We start from the raw sequence: 21,986 nt of genomic DNA on the forward strand, positions 1-21,986 counted from the left end.
TTTGGTTCTTACTTTTTTAATATAATGTTGTGTTATGTATGCTTATTCGATGTACAGCACTTTGGTCAACGTAAGTTGTTTTAAGAGTGCTTTATAAATAAAATTTACTTACTTACTTACTTACAGGTGTATAAAACCGAGCACCTAGGCATGCAGACTGCTTCTGCAAACGTTTGTGAAAGAATGGGTTGCTCTCGGAGCTCAGTGAATTCCAGCGTGGTACCGTGATGCCACCTGTGCAACAAGTCCAGTCGTGAAATTCTCTCGCTACTTCATGTGGCCTTCAGATCACCTCAAGAACAGTGTGTAGAGAGCTTCATGGATTGGGTTTCCATGGCCGAGCAGCTGCATCCAAGCCTTACATCACCAAGCGCAATGCAAAGCGTCGGATGCAGTGGTGTAAAGCACGCCGCCACTGGACTCCAGAGCAGTGGAGACGTGTTCTCTGGAGTGGCGAATCACGCTTCTCCGTCTGGCAATCCGATAGATGAGTCTGGGTTTGGCGGTTGCCAGGAGAACGGTACTCGTCTGACTGTGGGGGGATTATGGTGTGGGGTCGTTTTTCAGGAGTTGGGCTCGGCCCCTTAGTTCCAGTGAAGGGAACTCTTAATGCTTCAGCATACCAAGAGATTTTGGACAATTTCATGCTCCCAACTTCATGTTACAACATGACTGTGCACCAGTGGATGAGCGAGTTTGGTGTGGAAGAACTTGACTGGCCTGCACAGAGTCCTGACCTCAACCCGATAGAACACCTTCGGGATGAATTAGAGCGGAGACTGCGAGCCAGGCCTTCTCGTCCAACGTCAGTGTCTGACCTCACAAACGCGCTTCTGGAAGAACGGTCAAAAATTCCCACAATCACACTCCTAAACCTTGTGGAAAGCCTTCCCAGAAGAGTTGACATCAGACATCTGTGATGGACCTCAAAATTGTTGCACCAGAATTGCTCCGTCCTGTTGTACAAACCTGATTGAGGCTTATTTACAATGAAAAAAAAAAACACTGATGCCAATGCCAGGTTGTGACAATTACTTATGTGAACACACACAGACACATGCGCTGGCAATTAAATACTTTGAGCTACTTGATCCTTGAGGATTCTTACAGAGTGGACGGAGGTTCATCTGTATTCAGCTCACATTCTAAACACATACACGTGTGCTTCACTTTTACTCTCGTGATGAATATTCCAAAAAGAAATGTGGGAACCTGATCACGGTCGTGTTGGTCCAATTTACTAGGCGAGAGGTAGGAATGACCCCGGACAGGTTGGCGATCCATCACAGGGCAAACACACACACACACACACATGCAATTTTGTAGACCCAATTTCATATTCCATACCTAGAGACATACATAAGAACAGGTCTAAACTAGCTAGAACTAGTACAATTGTAGTTCTACAATTACTGACTGTAGTCCATCTGTTTCTCTGCATGCTTTGTTAGCCCCCTTTATGCTATTCCTCAATGGTTAGGACTCTCCCAGGAACACTACAGAGTAGGTATTATTTGTGTGGTGGATCATTCTCAGTGACACTGACACGGTGGTGGTGTGTTAGTGTGTGTTGTGCTGGTATGAGTGAATAAAACACCTCACTGTCACTGCTGGACTCAGAATAGTCCACCAACCAAAAACATCCAGCCACCAGCGCCCCATGGGCAGCGTCCTGTGACCACTGATGAAGGTCTAGAAGATGACCAACTCAACAGCAGCAATAGATGAGCGATCAGCTCTGACTTTACATCTACAAGGTGGACCAACTAGGTAGGAGTGTCTAATAGAGTGGACAGTGAGTGGACACGGTAGTTAAAAACTCCAGCAGCGCTGCTGTGTCCGATACACTCATACCAGCACCATGTCAGTGTCACTGCAGTGCTGAGAATGATCCACCACCTAAATAATACCTGCTTTGTGGTGGTCCTGTAGGGGTCCTGACCATTGAAGAACAGTCAGTAATTGTAGAACTACAAAGTGCTTGTATATGGTAATAGCACCACAAGTCTAAATTGTATTAAATCTATCCTTTTCATATTTCACAGCATGTCGTATTGTTGCGCTACTGCTAATATAGTAAATGTGTAAATAAAATCACAAAGAAACTCCTAAATTATACCAGACAATATCTGTTTTATTATGTGGGTGTGTGTGAAGGGTTATCAGATTGAACACTTGGCAATACAATGATCAGTTAGTGGACCTTAAATTGCAATAAAAGCATTAAATAAACGCTGATCAATAATTCATATTACACAGAGGACATTCGTGGGTGGGAAAATGAGCACTTGCTTAGAATAATATTAAAAATAGCATATAATATTCAGCCTGATGTGTGTGTATGTGTGTGCACGCACTCAAGAGCCTCAAACACAACATAATTACTGTACTGGTTTTTTTCCACTCAATCGACCAGCAGTCCACCGTCTCTAGAGTTCCTCTTACGGATTTTCGTTCTGTGAGCACGAGAGAGGGAGAACGAGCCGGGAGTGAGGGATTTGACCTATTGCCAGACAGCACAGGTGGCGCTTTGTCAATGATGTGTCTGGGGGGACAAAGCCAGAGAGAGAAAGCCAGGAAAACAAGGACGGAGTGAAGAATTAAAGAGAATTAAACTCTGGAGAGAGGAACGAGAATCGTCTAAAGTAAATGTCATGCAAAAAGAAATACAATACTCGATACTGAGCTTGTTGGTGCCACGCCATTGGAAGAATCGTTTTCGGTTCCCATAACAACCTGTCAATGTCAAATCACTGCTTCGGTTCCACTTGTACCCGTTTGAGAGGGTGCCTAAAATAACTGGAATCGTTTTTTACATCAGTATAAAGAGCATGTAAGAGGTCAGGAGCTGATGTTGGATAAGAACGTTTGGCTGGCAATCTACAGTCCAATTAAATCGAATGCAGGCCAGTGGATGTGGATTGTACTGTTTGATATGACGTACAGACAGCGCTTAACATGAACAAAGCTTAATATACAGTACATATACACTGATCAGCCATAACATTAAAACCACCTCTTTGTTTCTACACACTGTCAATTTTATCAGCTCCACTTACCATATATAAGCACCTTGTAGTTCTACAATTACTGACTGTAGTCTGTCTGTTTCTCTGCATGCTTTGTTAGCCCCCTTTCATGCTGTTCTTCAATGGTCAGGACCACTACAGAGTAGGCGTTATGTAGGCGGTGGATCACTCTCAGCATTGCAGCTCTGTGGTGGTCCTGTGGTGGTCCTGACCATTTGGTCCACCACCATATAAATTACAATATATATATATATATGTGTGTGTGTGTGTGTGTGTGTGTGTGTGTGTTTCTCCCAATTGGGCATAGTCAATTTGTCTTCCGCTGCTGGGGATCCCCGATATTTTGCAGTCGAGGAGGGTACGCGCTGCTCACGCCTCCTCTGACCCACGCGCATCCCTTAACGGAACCCTTTTCCACCCGTGCACTCTGCACAGGCGCCTCTACCTACCAATCAGGGTCCTTACACAGCATTTGAAGACCCCGCCCACACATTCCGATTCCCTGCAGGCACTGCCAATTATGCCAGCTAGATGGCGCCCAGCCGACCGGTGGCAACGCCGAGTTTCGAACCGGGGATTTCCGAATCTCGGTGCTAGCAGAATATCCCGCTACGCTACATGGGCACCAGGGATTAGTGTTAATCTTAGACTCTCAAAAAAGCTGATTCTTACCATTTCTCAGCACCCTGAGCTATAACACAAGTTTAAAAGTGAAACAGGAGGAAAATCCAGCTAAACACAGATACATGTGGACACTTTCAGAGTGAATTTGACGGTTATTCCACACAAATGCAGATTCGGCCAGCGTGCACCCTAAAGCCAGTGTAAGTTTTGGATCATTCTACTACTTCTTAACATTGGTACCCAGATTTTGATTCAAAATCTCAGACACTAAATAGTCAGTAAGATTCTAACTGCTATGGATTTACAAAGCTTTGGGAGTCTTCTAGGAAAGCCTTCATACTTCAAGAAATCCTCCACCAAGAATTCAGGGAAGACAAGCATCAAGGCTCTTCGCTGTACTAGCACCCAAGCGGTAGAACGAACTTCCACTGTCTGTCCAAACATCCGAGTGTCTCACTGTCCTCAAAAGACGATTTAAACCCCACCTCTTATACTAAGCACTTAAATCCTAATTCTCTTATATATTTATTTAAAAATAACTTCTAAGAGTGTTAGCAGATTTGTGTCCTTGGACTGTTGTCTACTTAAACTAAAGTAGGAAAATGTTTAATGTGGAAGCTCTTCTGGAATTCGCTCTGGATAGAAGCGTCTGCTAAATGCAGGAAGGAATTTTAGCCCATTTGGACAAAAGAGCGTTTGTGGTGTCAGTCAGGGTTCTGCTCAGATCATTAAAATTCCTCCAAACCAACACAAAAGTGAAGATCAATGTTAAACCATCATATTCAGACATCAGTATGGGTTTAATATTCTTGTACACGGTCCGTTTGGATGTGAAGGAAATTCTATGCTCGGTCGAACACACACACACACGCCGCACATCTGTAACAGCGGTCCAGCTATCAACACTCCGGTTAATCGCTTTAGAAGATCTGCCCCGCGTGTCAGCCCCCCCTCTGCGCTGAGCTGCGCCAAGAGGCTCAGGCAATAAAAACAGACAAAAGAGACTTGTGGTCCTCAGCATGGAGCTGCACAGTGGGTCCCTTCCGCAGAGGTTTTGATAAATACAAATAATGTCTATGAAGGGCTTCACAGGTTCCGGGTCAATAAAGCAAAACATGTTCCACCCTGTTTATTCAGTGACCTGCTGGCTTGCTTTAATAGATGTACCTTTAATGCCCATGTGACAGTTTAAAAAATGACCTTGGTGAGAGTTGAATCTAAAGCAGATTTGCACTCTAAAGTGTGTACCGTGGTACCTTGAAACTCGTCGTCAATTGCTTCTGGGACACTTTTTAAAGTTTTAAAGATGATGAGTTTCAAGGTATTTTTTCCCATAAGGATGTATGAGAAACCTGTTAATGTGTTCCATGGTCCTGTGAAACTGCACATATTTTAGGCTAATGTAAAGTAATGGGGTTGTTTTTGACACTTATACACTAAAAATAGCACAATTATTATATATAAAACAATAAAAATCAATATAGAAAAGGTCACTCAGGTGGCGCAGCTGTAAAAACACACACTAGCGGACCAGCAGAGCTGGGATCTCGAAAACATCGTGTCGAATCTCAGCTCTGCCATCCGGCTGGGCTGAACGGCCACATGAACAACGATTGGCCTGTTGTTCATATAGGGGAGGGGTATTAACCCGGATAGGGACTCCTCGTAACTGATGCGACTGCGACCTCTGCTGGCTGATTGATGGCGTCTGCACAGAGGCGGGGAAGAAGTGCGTTGATCAGGGTGTGTCTCTCCGTACACAAGGCTGATTCGCATATATGCGCTCGCCTAGTGTGGGTGACAAAATGCATACGGCTGCTGCCCACGTGTCGGAGGGGGCGTGGGTTAGCTTTGTTCTCATCAAATCAGAGCGGGGGTTGGCAATAGTTGAGAGGAAGTGTGGCGCAATCGGGTAATTGGACGCGCTAAAAAGTCGGGAGAAAATGCATAAACAAAATATATATAAAAAATCAATATAAAAGTACAATAAAACCTGCTCTTTACTTTTACTTCTTTATTGTTTCATTATGCTTCTTAATCATGGAGATGCTTGATCTTGGAATACCGTATTCCGTTCAGTAAAGGCGCCGGCTGTGCCGTTATATGCACAAAGCTTGACGTGACTTATTGTACTAAAACAACGAGCGAGGAATTTCATTAGTGGAGAGAACTTATGATCAGTAATAATTAAGAGAGGTTTGGTGTTCCTGTGTCGTTCTTTTAATACATTAAGTCACATCAAGCGTTTTAGTCTCTCGGAAAAGCTGATTCTTACAATTACTCAGCACCCCGAGCTATAACACAAGTTTAAAAGTGAAACAGAAGGAAAATCCAGCTAGACACAGATACATGTGGACACTTTCAGAGTGAATTTGATGGTTATTCCACACAAATGTAGATTCGTCTCATATTCGCACTTTGATGATGGTTTATCACACACATTTAATTTGAAATTAAATAAATAAATTTTTTTAAACATGTTTATTCACCTGTTTCCGACAATTAGCAATCCTAAACTCTCTGTTTCTCTCCTTTCTGATCTGTCTTTCCAGGAAGAGTGTCGTAACTACATGAAGGTGTTGCTAAATCAACATGACGGCCTCTTTGTGTGTGGGACCAACGCCTTCAACCCGCTGTGCACCAATTACACAGTGAGTGGTCCCACTGTGCCGCACCAGTCGCGGTAACAGCTGATTAGCCTTTATACTGGCAGCTCGCTGAGCGCACGTGTGACGGAGGAATACGAATAGGGTGCGACATCATACCGTAAAGCAGTTGGATGTCCTCTTATATTATTATACACAAGATATTTCATGTTTCCTGCATTTCAGGCCTGCAACACATTCCAAAAAAAGTTGGGACGGGGGCAGTGATTGTAATCATGATTTGGTGCAAAACCAGCATCCAGGAAAGGATGAGTCTTTGATGAGCAAAGATGATCAGAGGATCTCCAGTTTGTCAACAAATGTACCTCAAAGAAATACTGTAAGGGATTTGCATATTTCTCCCTCTACAGTGCATAATATTATTACACGGTTCAAGCAATCAGGAGGAATTTCAGTGTGTGAAGACCAAGGGCCCAAGCTTAACCTGAACGCCTGTGATCTTCGACCCCTCAGACGGCACTGCATCAAGAACCGCCACTCAACAATAGCTGATATAACCACATGGGTGAGGGATTACGTTGGCAAACCTTTGTCAAGCACTACAATACAGAGTTACATGCACAAGTGCCACTTAAAACTTTACTGTGCAAAAAAGAAGCCTTATGTTAACCATGTCCAGAAGAGGCGTCAACTTCTCTGGGCTCAAAGGCATCTAGGATGGACCATCACACAGTGGAGACGTGTATTGTGGGGTCAGATGAATCAGCATTCCAGGTCTATTTTGGAAATAATGGACGCCGTGTGCTCCGGACCAAAGACGAAAAGGACCATTCAGACATTCTCGGGGCTTAGAGGCATCTAGGATGGACCATCACACAGTGGAAACGTGTATTGTGGTCAGATGAATCAGCATTCCAGGTCTTTTTTGGACAAAAAATGGACACCGTGTGCTCCGGACCAAAGACGAAAAGGACCATTCAGACATTCTCGGGGCTCAGAGGCATCTAGGATGGACCATCACACAGTGGAGACGTGTATTGTGGGGTCAGATGAACCAGCATTCCAGGTCTATTTTGGAAATAATGGACGCCGTGTGCTCCGGACCAAAGACGAAAAGGACCATTCAGACATTCTCGGGGCTTAGAGGCATCTGGGATGGACCATCACACAGTGGAAACGTGTATTGTGGTCAGATGAATCAGCATTCCAGGTCTTTTTTGGACAAAAAATGGACACCGTGTGCTCCGGACCAAAGACGAAAAGGACCATTTAGACATTCTCGGGGCTCAGATGGCATCTAGGATGGACCATCACACAGTGGAAACGTGTATTGTGGTCAGATGAATCAGTGTTCCAGACTGTTATCAGCAACAAGTCCAAAAGCCAGGGTCTGTCATGGTATGGGGCGGTGTCAGTGCCCTTGGTAAAGGTCATTTACACTTCTATAATGGCAGCATTAATGCAGAAAAGATTGAGATCTTAGAGCAACATATGCTGCCTTAGAGACGTCATCTTTTCCAGGGACGTCCATGCATTTTTCAAAGACATAGCTGTGAAAGAAAGGGGTACGGGTACCGGACTGGCCTGCCTGCAGTCCTGTGTTTTTTATTATTTGCATTTTCCATCCTGTCCCAACTTTTTCTCATATGGGGTTGTATTATTAGCTCTTATTTCTAGTGTTTAAACATCTCATATATTGCGTTTTGGTTATCCGAAGCATGATTGAGAAATCGTGTTAGAAGTATTTCAGGATCCACACTAATAATATTTCACACATCTGATCTGCAAGCTAATGTGAGACTTGATACTTGCGCTGAAACATATGAAGTTTATCCTTGTGTGAAGTAAAATAAAACCCGATCCTTCTGTAGGGATTTAAACCACCTGTATTGACAGGCTGTAAAAATGCAGATGTGGTGAAGCTGCGTTATTTTAGAAAGCAGCTCGGTGACTGTCGAATAGTCTGGATTATTTTTAAACCTTCATCCCAGCTGTTTTGGGAAATGGGCTGTGATGTAACTGTGGTTTTATCAACAAGTGAATGTTATTGATGCATCTTAACGTGTGTGTGTGTGTGCGTTCCTGTATTCAGAGAGATACTCTGGAGATGGTAGGAGAGCCCATCAGTGGAATGGCAAGATGTCCATATGATCCCAAACATGCCAACGTTGCCCTGTTTGCAGGTATGTGCTGATGCCCAAACACATTTATCAGTTGGGCGTGGTGTGTCATGTTTAAGAAACACTTAATACTCAATACATAAGTACTAGTGGGGCAGTTGTAGTCTAGTGGTTAAGGTACTGTTCCAGTAATCAAAAGGTTGCCGGTTCAAGCCTCACCACTGCCATGTTGCCACTGTTGGGCCCTTGAGCCAGGCCCTTAAGCCTCAATTGCTTAGATTGTATACTGCCACTTTGTAACTTTGGATAAAAGCGTCTGCTAAATGCCAAAAATGTAAATGTACTAGGTTTAGTATTTTTACTATTTTATTTATGCATTTTCTCCCTAGCCAATTAGTCTTTCGCTGCTGGGGACCCCGATCCCATCAGAGGGGGGTGAATTAGCTCCCTCTGACACCCGTACTTCACGTGAGGCCAGTCTCTGATCCATATGTTCCTCCACTCATGTACAGGCGCCTCAGGCTACTAACCAGGGTCCTTATACAGCCTTGAAGACCCCACCCACTTTTTAGTCCAGCCTTTTCCCACCCAGCACACTAGTGGCCAGTGTTGTCTGCTGCAGGCATTGCCAATTATGCCTGCTAGGGGGTGCCCAGCCGACTGGTGTTTTTATAAATATTATTATAAATAAATATGGAATTTCTTACTTTTTGTATGTAACGTGGCTTTGCTGCTGAATGAATTTTCTAGTGATCCTTCTGCATTGACTTTTTTGGCTGGCACAGGAGGCACGGAGGCGCACAAAATTGATGCCTCGGTTCCTTTTAATTGACAGTCATCTGCGCCTTCTTAGCGTTAATGTGATTCAGGTGGGAGTCGTTCTATATATCACGGTTTCTTATTCACAGATTTGCCAGATGGAACAGTGATGCTGGGCTCGGTCCTAAACTTAGGTAGCATCACTGCAGTTTGGGGGTGTAGTGTGTGGAACCGCCCTGAACGATCGAGCTGCTCCAGAGCTGTCTCCCATGTCCTCCATGTAGTGGAACCACTCTAGTTGCAGGCTATGCAAGTTGATGGTAGTGGGCTTGGCTTTAGGGCTCCGTCTTCGTCTTTGCTCTATCAAGAACTGGTTTGTCACAGACGGCCGGAGCAGCCTGTCATATTGTGACAACCGGTTCTCATTTCTGCGCTATCCCTCTTTTATCCACTTTCTCCGTCGTGGGTTGTGGATTTTTTTTTTATCTTTTATTTAATACTTTGTTTCTTTTATTTTGGCCACCTTGATTTTTTATTTGACTCTTAAACTTATGCTTATAAATAAATATATATTTATATATTTTTTATTTATTTATTATATTTACTAGTGCAAAGTCTAAATATATTATTAAAAAATATATTATAATAAATAATACAAATGGAAAAATGATAAGGAATTAAACTAATAATGTTTGATAGATACATTTATTTATTTGCACAATATTATCTATTTTATCTACAAATATAAATACAGTTTTAATTGAGGACCGTGTAACCTCATAGTTCAGTATGTCGTGACCTACTGGCCTTCCTGACACACTTCACTGCATCGGTTTTGATTGCTGCTGTTGGTAATTGACCTCTGCCCTTTTACTTTTGACCCAGAGGGCAACCTCTTCACCGGTACGGTGACTGATTTCCTCGCTATTGACGCCGTCATCTACCGAAGTTTGGGAGAGAGTCCTGCTCTTCGCACCATCAAACACGATTCCAAATGGTTCAGAGGTGGGTCCAAATCACTGCGACTGTTTGCGTATGGTTTTGTTTGTCTGAACTGTCACGTCAGGGTGACACAAAGGTGACAAAAGGGGGTAAAAATTTGCAGTTTTATTAGGCATACCTGCACTGAAAAGCAGTGCATAAGTAATCTTTAATGATGTTGACCTCCACTCTGACTGAGGAGAGCCGTGACTAATACACGCCCCCTCTGACACGTGTGCAGTAGCGACTGCATCTTTTTACCTGCACTGGGCGAGATTATATGCGGATCAGCTTTGTGTACGGAAAGTCACACCCTGATCCCTTTATCCCCTATCTCTGGAGATGGCAGGCACCATCAATCAGCCAGCAGAGGTCATAATTGCATCAGTAATGAGGAATCCCCTTTGGCACCCTCCCTGTATGAACAACAAGCCAGCCGTTGTTGTTGTGCAGTCTGGCTTTACTTCCCTTGTCCATCTGTCTGTCTGACTTTGAATATTATGTCCTCTGTCTATGTCTGCCTGACTCTATCTTTCCGTCTGTCCTTTCTGTCTAAAAATATCAGATTTTTACCTTGAACACAATCATTTAACTTGTTTTTATTGCCAAATTTCAGGATTTATTGCTTCCAGTGCTTCAATGCTTAACGTGTGTGTGTGTGTGTGTGTGTGTGTGTGTGGTTCATTCTCTGATTCTCAGAGCCCTATTTTGTGAGTGCAGTAGAGTGGGGTCCTCACATCTATTTCTTCTTCAGAGAGATGGCCATGGAGTTTAACTATCTGGAGAAGGTGAGATACACCCAATAAACTCGCACCAGAGACAATAGAAGCATATATTTCTCTTTATATACACAGACCAGGTATAACATTATGAACACTGACAGGTGAAGTGAACAACACTGAATCTCTTCATTACGGCACCTGTTAGTGGGTGGGATATATTAGGCAGCAAGTGAACATTTTATCATCAAAGTTGATGTTAGAAGCAGGAAAAATGTGAGTTTGACAAGGGCCAAATTGTGACGGCTAGATGACTGGGTCAGAGCATCTCCAAAACTGCAGCTCTTGCGGGGTGTCAGTATCTATCAAAAGTGGTCCAAGGAAGGAACAGTGGTAAACCGACGACAGGGTCATGTCGAAATTTCTGAAGAATACACAGTGCATCGGCTGCATAGCCGCAGACCAGTCAGGGTACCCAGGCTGACCCCTGTCCTCCGTCGAAAGCACCAACAATGGGCACGTGAGCATCGGAACTGGACCACGGAGCAATGGAAGAAGGACACATGGATGGCCGGGTGCATGTGCGTTGCTTACCTGGGGAACACATGGCACCAGGATGCACTATGGGAAGAAGGCAAGCTGGCGGAGGCAGTGTGATGCTTTGGGCAATGTTCTGCTGGGAAACCTTGGGTCCTGCCATCCATGTGGATGTTACTTTGACACGTACCACCTACCTAAGCATTGTTGCAGACCATGTACACCCTTTCATGAAACTGGTATTCCCTGATGGCCCTGCCACTAAGCAAACATAGTTCAGGAATGATCTGAGGAGCACATGACAAGTTTGAGGTGTTGACTTGGCCTCCAAATTTCCCAGATCTCAATCCAATCGAGGATCTGTGGGATGTGCTGGACAAACAAGTCCGATCCATGGAGGCCCCACCTCACAACTTACAGGAGTTAAAGGATCTGCTGGTAACATCTTGGTGGCAGATACCACAGCACACCCTCAGGGGTCTACTGAAGTCCATGCCTTGATGGGTCAGGGCTGTTTTGGCGGGACCAATACAATATGGGGTGATCGTGTAATTGCGAGGGTCACAAACCATTGTTTGAAAAATCCCAGCATCTCTTTATATTTGTATTTGTTTCAGGTGATGGTTTCTCGTGTGGCACGTGTGTGTAAAGGAGATCTCGGAGGATCTCAGCGCGTGTTAGAGAAACAGTGGACATCGTTCCTGAAGGCCAGACTGAACTGTTCCATCCCAGGAGATTCTCATTTCTACTTCAACCTGCTGCAGTCCACCAGTCCCATCATCCGCATGCACGGCCGAGACATCATCCTGGGAGTTTTCTCCACCCCTCCCAACAGGTTTGTAGTGGAGTTTGGGGGGTTGTAATTTAACTGTGTAATGACATGGTCTAAATAGGGGTGTCTACAAGATTAGAGAACAGTCGATGAGTTAAACAGAGACTGTAGAACGTGTTATACTGACATTAAATCTGAAGATGAAATTATCCAGCAGAAACTCGAACCCACCGAAGTGTCTTTGTATCAGATTTTAGTATCTCTTTGGAAACATGATAACGTTGTGTTCTGGAACCTGAAACACCCTCAAGAGTTTAAAAAGGTACTAAAATACGCATGAAATTAAGCAAATGTTGTTGCACCAAGAGCTTCTACAACCATAAAATGGGAATCTGTCTTTATAATAAGTGGGTGACACCTCCCAGCAGCGCTGAAACAGATTAATATTTAAAGATTGTAAATGTGGTGGTGCTGAAAGCAATGGATATGACGTCTCTGTACAGCTGTGAAACTTAAAAATTAAAAGAAGGGAAAAAAGATGTTACGATTAAGAAAAACTGCAGTCAGGGAGAATAAAAACATGAATCATACTACCATCTAATTTTTTTCTTTATTTTATTTCTTAATTTATTATTTATTTATTTGTATTATTTTTTCTTTGTTATTTCTTAATTTATTATTTATTTATTTTTATTATTTATTATTTTTGTTTCTATATATATATATATATATATATATAATTTATTTCTTTTATTTTTCTTTATTTTCTTTATTAATATTATTTATTTATTTTAGTTTTTCTTTATTTTATTTCTTAATATTATTTATTTATTTTAGTTTTTATTTATTTTATTTCTTAATATATTTTTTTTCTTTTTATTCTTTTTATTTTTTATTTTTTTATTTTTTTTTATTATTAATTTATTTTATTATTTCTTTATTTTATTTCTAAAAATATATTTTCTCTATTTAATTTTTTCTTTATTTTATTTCTTAATTTATTATTATTTCTTTATTTTTATTACTCTTTAATTTTTCTTTATTTTATTCCTTAATTTATTATTTATTTATTTTTATTATTTTATTATTTTTTTCCTTATTTTATTTTTTAATATATCATTTCTTTTTTTGTATTTCTTTTTTCTTTTTTTATTTCCTAATATATGATTTATTCATTTTTATTTTATTTATTTTTCTTTATTTTATTTCATATGTTTTATTTATTGGTCTTGCTGATCTTTTTTCATTATTTGTTTTTAAACTTTTTTTTTTATCCTTTAATGTTTTGCTTTATTGTTCTCTTTTTTATTCATGTATTTTTTTTATTTTGGCAGCTTTTTTTTTTCTTTTTTTATGTTGTTTTTTTTTGCTTTTTACAATTGTTGTTATTGTTTTTTATTTAATAATTAATTTATTAGTTTTTTCTCTGATATTGCTGTTTTTCTTCTTGTTCTTTTTTACTTGTACTTCTCTTTTTTCTTCTGTGCTGTCTTTTCTTTTGTTCCCGTTTCTTTTCTTATTATTTCATATGTGTATTTTATCTCATATTTATTGCTAAACATCTTAATTTTATCTTTTCATAAAGTTGTGTGTCTTTTTGTCATTCTTTTTATTTATTTTTTGTATTTTTTTTATTTGTCATCTATTGGTATTTTTTGTTTAATTTTCTAGTTGGAATTCTTGCTTCACATTTTTTACATTTTTATTTATTCTTATTGTATTTTTCAACCAGTATTTTATACTTTTAAATTTACAATCTGTTCTTATTTTTTTTTCTAAATCTTTACTGTCCTGTTATTTTACTGTATACTATTTTTTTGCTTTTTTGTTGTTCTTCTTACACTTCTAACTTTCTTGTTGTTGTCCTACTGATCTTATAGATCATCCAGATCAGATCATACAGATCATCTTTATTTAATAAGCCTTTACTTAATTGTGTCTTTTGAGCACCTGACTAGGCTGGTACCAAAGCTAAAGCTTAGCCGTTGCTGTGACACCCATGATTTTTAATTTTTTTAAGAAGGCAGAGAAGCCAGAATTGCTATTTTTCAGTCCGAGAAACAAACGCATGCTGTTGTGCAAGTTTTCCAGTTATTTTTCTTACCTTATTGTTGCATAATGCAGGTTAAACTTTAAGTTCAACATTAATATTCCCAGAATCTGAATCAGTTTTGTTTAAGCCGTTAAATCTTTTCTTTAGGTTTTATTTTCTGCCCGGGAACACAGCAAAATGTGGCGGAAAATGACTGTTTAAATATTTAGCATCTCTGAGACAGTGGAAACATCAGGTTGAGGAGGATGGTGTTGGTTATTAGGAGGCGTTTGGCTGTGGGCAGATGTGGGCAGATGTAAATTTAAACAGCAGGCAGGAGGGTTTTACTTCAGTGGTATGGATCTGTGCAGAATCCTCTCTCTGCAGAGTGAAATACACTTTGATATGGGAGGTGTTTGATGTTGGCAGAGGAATGCAGTAATGCTAGCCATGCCAGCTTATTCCCACTGTGCTGCCCACTAACACAGGCACGGATCCAGGACCCATTTATGTACTGTATGGCAGGGGAGAGGGACCGAGGGCAGACAGATAAAAGAGATGCAGGCTGACAGGATCTCATCATTTTAGTGAGGGTCAGCTCCAGAAATATTAAAGATGGATAAGGTGTGGCCTAGTGGTTTAGGTACTGACTAATAATCAAAAGGGCCCAAGAGCAGCAACCTTTTGATTACTAGTCCAGTACCTAACTTAACCCTCAATTGCTCAGACTGTACTGTAAGTCTGACTACTAAAACTGAATAGAGGTTGAATCCTGCAGCAGAAAATCCTGAACCAAATCTATTGTGGCTTAATAACAAGGCAGGTTCAGTTCATTTCTCTATACAGAGACGTACAAGATGGTAGCTCATTAAATATTGACAGTTAATTGGCCGGATTGGAGTTTTTTTTTCTTTATTTTATTTCTTAATTTATTATTTATTTATTTTTATTATTCTATTAAATTTTTCTTTATTTCATTTCTTAATATATTATTTATTTATATTCATTATTTTTATTTTTTCCTTATTTTATTTTTTAATATATTATTTATTCTTTTTATTCTTTTTATTTTTTCTTTATTTTATTTCTTAATATATTATTTATTTTTATTCATTTTATTTTTTCTTCATTTTATTTCTTAATATATTATTTATTTATTTTTATTATTTATATTTTTTCTTTATTTTATTTCTTAATATATAATTTATTTTATTCTTTTTATTTTTTTCATTTTATTTCTTAATGGATTATTTATTTATTTTTATTGTTTTTATTTTTTCTTCATTTTATTTCTTAATATATTATTTATTTATTTTTATTATTTTTATTTTTTCTTTATTTTATTTCTTAATATATTATTTATTTTATTATTTTTATTTTTTCTTCATTTTATTTCTTAATATATTATTTATTTTATTGTTATTATTTTTTTTTTATTTTTTTTCTTAATATATTATTTATTTCTTTTTATTCTTTTTATTTTTTCTTCATTTTATTTCTTAATATATTATTTATTTATTTTTATTCTTTTTATTTTTTCTTTATTTTATTTCTTAATATATTGTTTATTTTTATTCTTTTTATTTTTTCTTCATTTTATTTCTTAATATATTATTTATTTCTTTTTATTCTTTTTATTTTTTCTTTATTTTATATCTTAATACATTATTTCTTTTTATTCTTTTTTTTTTTTTTCATTTTATTTCTTAATAGATTATTATTTTTTTTATATATATTTATATTTATTTATTTATTAATATTATGTTCTATTTATTGCCCTTGCTGATCTTTTTGTCTATACAGAGATGTACAAGGTGGTAGCTCATTAAATATTGACAATTAATTGGCCGGATTAGAGTCAAGGTGGATGAGGTCCAACAGTCAGCTAGAGTTTTTTCACATACTTGCTGTGTTTTATCTATATATTTCTTCAAGAAACTCCCCAAGGAGCACAGCTAGAACATCTAACACTTCATTCTTTCACCCTGAACTTTTGGATGCCCTATATTTCTACAGCCCCAAATCAGAAAAAGTTGGTACAGCATAGCAGAGTTTCTTACATTTACTTTGACTTTTATTTGAGATATTTAATGTTTTATTTGCTCAACTTCATTTCATTTATTAATAAACATCCATTCCTGCATTTCAGACCTGCAACACATTCCCACAAAAGTTGGGACGGTAAAGCATTTACCACTTTGTAATGTCACCATTCCTTTTCACCACACTTAATAGACATTTTGGCACTGATAATACCAAGCGATTTAGTGTTTCAGCTTTTATTTTGTCCCATTCTTCTTGCAAACATGTCTTAAGATGGGGTCGTCGTTGTCGCATTTTTTGTTTTAAAGTTCTCCACGCATTCTCTATTGGGGACAGGTTAGGACTGCAGGCACGCCAGTCCAGTACCCTCTTCTTCTGCAGCCATGCCTTTGTAATGTGTGCAGCATGTGGTTTTGCATTGTCTTGTTGAAAAATGCAAGGACGTCCCTGGAAAAGACGACGTCTTGAAGGCAGCATGTTGCTCTAAGATCTCAATGTACTTTACTGCATTAATGCTGCATCACAGAAGTGTAAATGACCTTTACCAAGGGCACTGACACAGCCCCATACCATGACAGACCCTGGCTTTTGGACTTGTTGCTGATAACAGTCTTGATGGTCTGATTCATCTGACCACAATACACGTTTCCAGTGTGTGATGGTCCATCCTAGAAACCTCCGAGCCCAGAGAAGTCGATGCCGCTTCTGGACATGGTTCAAATAAGGCTTCTTTTTTGCACAGTAAAGTTTTAAGTGACATTTGTGTATGTAACTCTGTATTGTAGTGCTTGATAAAGGTTTGCCAAAGTAATCCCTCACCCATGTGGTCATATCAGCTATTGTTGAGTGGTGGTTCTTGATGCAGTGCCGTCTGAGGGATGGAAGATCACGGGCGTTCAGGTTAAGCTTGCACCCTTGGCCTTTACGCACTGAAATTCCTCCTGATTCCTTGAATCGTTTAATGACATTATGCACTGTAGAGGGAGAAATATGCAAATACCTTCCAATCTTTCTTTGAGGTCCATTTGTTGACAAACTGGAGATCCTCTGATCATCTTTGCTCATCAAAGACTCCCCCCGTCCCAAATGCAGGAATAGATGTTTATTAATAAATGAAATTAAGTTGAGCAGATAAAACATGAAATATCTCAGGTTCATCCTGTCTGTAATGAAATAAAAGTCAAAGTAAATGTAAGGAAGACTGCATTTTTTTTTTATTTGCATTTTTCGTACTGTCCCAACTTTTTCTGGTTTGGGGTTGTAATAACACACACATTGCTCTGCATGTTAAAAATTTATTATATTTATTTGTAAATAATTTTCCCAGTTTAAAATTCCCTACACTGCTCTTACTGCTTTTCTATTTCATCTATTCATTTGTACTCGTTCTCAAGAGGTTTTAAATAGCCGCCCTTAGGGACGTTCCTTCGAAATACTTTAATTATTCTGTTTAATCGCCTGGCTCTTTGTCTTTCTTACCCTGTCACGACCAAACGAGCGAGAAAAAATAGCACGCAGGGGTAACTAAGCAGGGCGGTTTGTAATAATTCAGTAATAATACACAGACTCAGACCTTCATCGGTATCTGAGTAGGCACCGAATGCAGTTTAATGGACAGACGGTCGCGATCCAATCTGTGTTACAGATTTGGAACGCGGCCTTCTGTTTGGCAGTTCGACTTGCTGGCATGGTGACATCGTAACAGCAGGGCCGGCGTCAGGTGGCGAGCGACGGGCAGCCTCGTCTCGCCTTCTCTGATCTGCCCTAATCCGGTCTTGTCAAAAAACGTTGACGCATTGAAGTGCATCCTGGGAATTAACGCAGATCGGACAGTGTGGTGCGTCAGATGTCACGTCCCCGGGCCCTAATTTATTTAGGACCAAAATAAACCACTAATTTGAACTTGCAGCCGGAAAGATTTTGGGTAGCTAGCGGGTATGTTTTGCATGAATTACGAAAAACAATTGCACAAATGATGACGCAAAAAATCCCTCTTAAAGAACAACAAAGTCCTACAGATTAAATTAAAAGTTAAAGTGATTTCTGCAACTAGTGGCGCCCCCTAGCAGGTACAATTGGCAGCAGACCAAATTGGCAACTAAGATTACAGTTGATGATGGTGGGTTCTTACAGCAGTGAAATAGCTGAAGAACAAAGAACAGAACTATTGGCCTCCCTTTATACTGCTCCAGTCACATCACACTGGTATAGAAGCACTTTGATGTTCTACAATTACTGACTGTAGTCCATCTGTTTCTCTACATACATAATTTTTAGCCTGCTTTTACCCTGTTCTTCAATGGTCAGGACCACCACAGAGCAGAGCAGGTATTATTTAGGTGGTGGATCATTCTCAGTACTGCAGTGACACTGACATGGTGGTGGTGTGTTAGTGTGTGTTGTGCTGGTATGAGTGGATCATACCGTGTCCACTCTCTGTCCACTCTACTAGAAACTCCTACCTAGTTGGTCCACCTTGTAGATGTAAAGTCAGAGACGATCGCTCATCTATTGCTGCTGTTTGAGTCGGTCATCTTCTAGACCTTCATCAGTGGTCACAGGACGCTGCACACGGGTGCTGTTGGCCGGATGTTTTTGGTTGGTGGACTATTCTCAGTCCAGCAGTGACAGTGACAGCATTGCTGTGTCTGATCCACTCATACCAGCACAACACACACTAACACACCACCACCATGTCAGTATCACTGCAGTGCTGAGAATGACCCACCTCCCAAATAGTACCTGCTCTGTAGTGGTCCTGTGGGGGTCCTGACCATTGAAGAACAGCATGAAAGGGGCTAACAAAGCATGCAGAGAAACAGATGGACTACAGTCAGTAATTGTAGAATTACAAAGTGCTCCTATATGGTAAGTGGAGCTAAATGTCCACAGTGTGTGTAGAAACAAGGAGGTGGTTTTAATGTTATGGCTGATCAATGTATGTACATTTAAACAGTGAGGTATTTAAACCCAACAACACTGCACACACTCAGTGTCAGTCATGGTGGTTTTAGCATTATTCTCTGTGGCTGTTTGGCTGCCAGCTGAACTGCTGCGATGCACAATGTGGATAAAATAATAATGATGCTCGATTACCCGAATATGCTCACATTTTGGATGCCGGAGGACAATGATCCAGAATCATGAAATTGCAAAATTGGGTTAAAATTAAGCTTTTGGATTGTTTGTTTTTTCCAAATTTCTGACCTCAGTTGTATTAACATGTGTGGGTTGTACTAACACGTCAAGTCCGTGCCAGAAAACGAATACAATTGATTTACTCAATTAGAATTAATTCTGCAAGTTAGAAACTTACTCGTGGCAGCGCATTAATCTCTGCTGATTAATAAAAGGAGCTGAGGAAAATGTAGTGAAATGTTTATAATATTTATACATAAAAATGCTTTATGTGTGCTTAATTTTGACCCAGCAAATCCTAGAAAACCAAATACGTGTGTGTTTAACTCATCAGAAAAACACTTGCAGAAATTGTTGAAATCCCAAGAATACCATGTCATGTGACTACATTTACTAGTATACTATGTAAACTTTTTACTTGTACTCACTTCTACGAATCCAAGTGCAGATGCCACAATAAATGCTTGAATTGTTATATTTTGGCTCATCCAAACCCTTACAAACACACTGAGGGTCGGATGTACTAAGCCCATCCCAATATGTTAAAACAACAGTCACCTCAAAAGAGTCATGTGACATTGATGTGACATTAAAATCTGAACGTTAATGCTTGTGTTATTCGACTTGTCTGACTTGTCTGGGGTGCTGGAGCCTATTCCAGCTTTTCAATGGGCACAAGGCACACAGTAACACCCTGGAAAGGGCGCCAGTCCATCGCAGGGCAGACACACATACACACATACAAACACACCCATTTACCTATAGGGCAATTCAGTGTCTCCAATTAACCTGACTGCATGTTTTTGGACTGTGGGAGGAAACCGGAGCTCCCGGAGGAAACCCACGCAGGAACAAGGAGAACATGCAATCTCTGAACAGAAAGGACCCGGACCGCCCCGCCTGAGGATCGAACTCAGGACCCTCTTGCTGTGAGGCGACAGTGCCGCCCGAGTAAAACACATTTTGTTGCAGGGCTGTTTTGGCAGCAAAAGTGGGACCAACACAATATCAGGAAGGTGGTCATAATGTTATGCCTGGTTAGTGTACATCCAGACAATAAAATTCTGATACAATTTTAGCTGAAGTTTAAATTTACATACAACATATTTTACATCGGAGCTCAAAAAGTTTTACAGAGTCCAAGCAAGTGATTTCTTGGCTGTGTCCCAAATTGCATTTGATTACTATCACTTTGCTTACTATGGTGAATTTCATGACATATAGTGAAGCTTAAAGAGTTTGGTTCCACCCTAGCAAGACTTCATCAATCTTTAAACTCTCACTAATCTTGCTAACACGGTGGTACAGAGTATGTGTGGGCCATACAATGGTGCACGTAGGTGTTGATCAGATCACTCGCATGTCCTCACCGCAACTGTTTTGTTTGTCGCTTGTCGTTTCCAGCATTCCTGGCTCAGCGGTGTGTGCTTTCGACATGCAGCAGCTGGCACGGGTGTTCGAAGGCCGGTTCAAGGAGCAGAAGACTCCGGAATCGATCTGGACCCCTGTGCCTGAGGAGCTAGTTCCCAAGCCCAGGTAACTACATAACTTACATAAGGCTATGTAAAGCTTGTTTGACTGGAGAGTGTCAGAACCTTTAACACCTCTAATTTTTGGGATTTGTGTGAGTGTGAGAGGAAGAAACTGTAATATATAGAAAAACTTCCACCTGGAGCGGATTAACATTCAAGAGGTTCAGATGACTGTTGATCAACAGGAACCAACACAATGATATTACAGAACCATTACCACCGCTAATTTTAAGATTTGTGTGAGTGTGAGAGAAAGAAACTGTAATATATAGAAAAACTTCCACCAGGTGCTGGAGCCTATCCCAGCTTTTCAATGGGAGCAAGGCACACGGTAACACCCTGGACGGGGCGCCAGTCCATTGCAGGGCAGACACACATACACACTCATACACACACCCATTCACCTATAGGGCAATTCATGGACTGCATGTTTTTGGACTGTGGGAGGAAACCGGAGCTCCCGGAGGAAACCCACGCAGACACGAGGAGAACATGCAAACTCTGCACAGAAAGGACCCGGACCAGTTCGATCCACCTGGGGATCGAACCCAGGACCCACGGTGGCTCAGTGGGCTCGATCCCCAGACGGGGCCGGTCCGGTCCGGGTCCTTTCTGTGTGGAGTTTGCATGTTCTCCCCGCGTCTGCGTGGGTTTCCCCCACTGCGGGAGCTCTGGTTTCCTCCCACAGTCTGAAAACATGCAGTCAGGTTAATTGGAGACACAGAATTGCCCTAAAGGTAAATAGATGTGTGTATGAGTGTGTGTGTGTGTGTCTGCCCTGGATGGACTGGCGCCCTGTCCAGGGTTTTACTGTGTGCCTTGCGCCCATTGAAAAGCTGGGATAGGCTCCAGCACCCCCTATGACCCTAATTGGATAAGCGATTAAGACAGTGAGTGAGTGAGTGAGTAATAAAATTGCTTGTATAAACCTGTTAGCAGTTCAATAATTAGAATGGATGTCCACATACTTTTGTCCACTTGGTATACATGCAACATTCTGAGTTCAACCGTAAGATTTAAAGTGGTTCGAGATGTGATGCGAATGAGGTCAGGAACTCCTCGGAGCAGTATCCGTCTCTCCTGTGGATGCGGGT

General features: G+C 40.4%; 1 protein-coding gene across 1 annotated transcript in view; it reads left to right on the forward strand.

The window, feature by feature from the left end:
* The window catches only part of sema6ba (sema domain, transmembrane domain (TM), and cytoplasmic domain, (semaphorin) 6Ba), a 147,108-nt gene that overhangs the window by 100,489 nt on the left and 24,633 nt on the right, over positions 1–21,986 (forward strand). The window contains exons 6-11 of the mRNA XM_062987555.1: positions 6,206–6,304; positions 8,352–8,442; positions 10,024–10,143; positions 10,819–10,907; positions 11,993–12,210; positions 20,765–20,896. Of these exons, the coding sequence (XP_062843625.1) occupies positions 6,206–6,304; positions 8,352–8,442; positions 10,024–10,143; positions 10,819–10,907; positions 11,993–12,210; positions 20,765–20,896 (749 nt within the window). The remainder of the gene's footprint in view (positions 1–6,205; positions 6,305–8,351; positions 8,443–10,023; positions 10,144–10,818; positions 10,908–11,992; positions 12,211–20,764; positions 20,897–21,986) is intronic.

Source organism: Trichomycterus rosablanca, chromosome 25, assembly GCF_030014385.1.
Source record: "Trichomycterus rosablanca isolate fTriRos1 chromosome 25, fTriRos1.hap1, whole genome shotgun sequence".
Classification (NCBI taxonomy): Eukaryota; Metazoa; Chordata; class Actinopteri; order Siluriformes; family Trichomycteridae; genus Trichomycterus; species Trichomycterus rosablanca.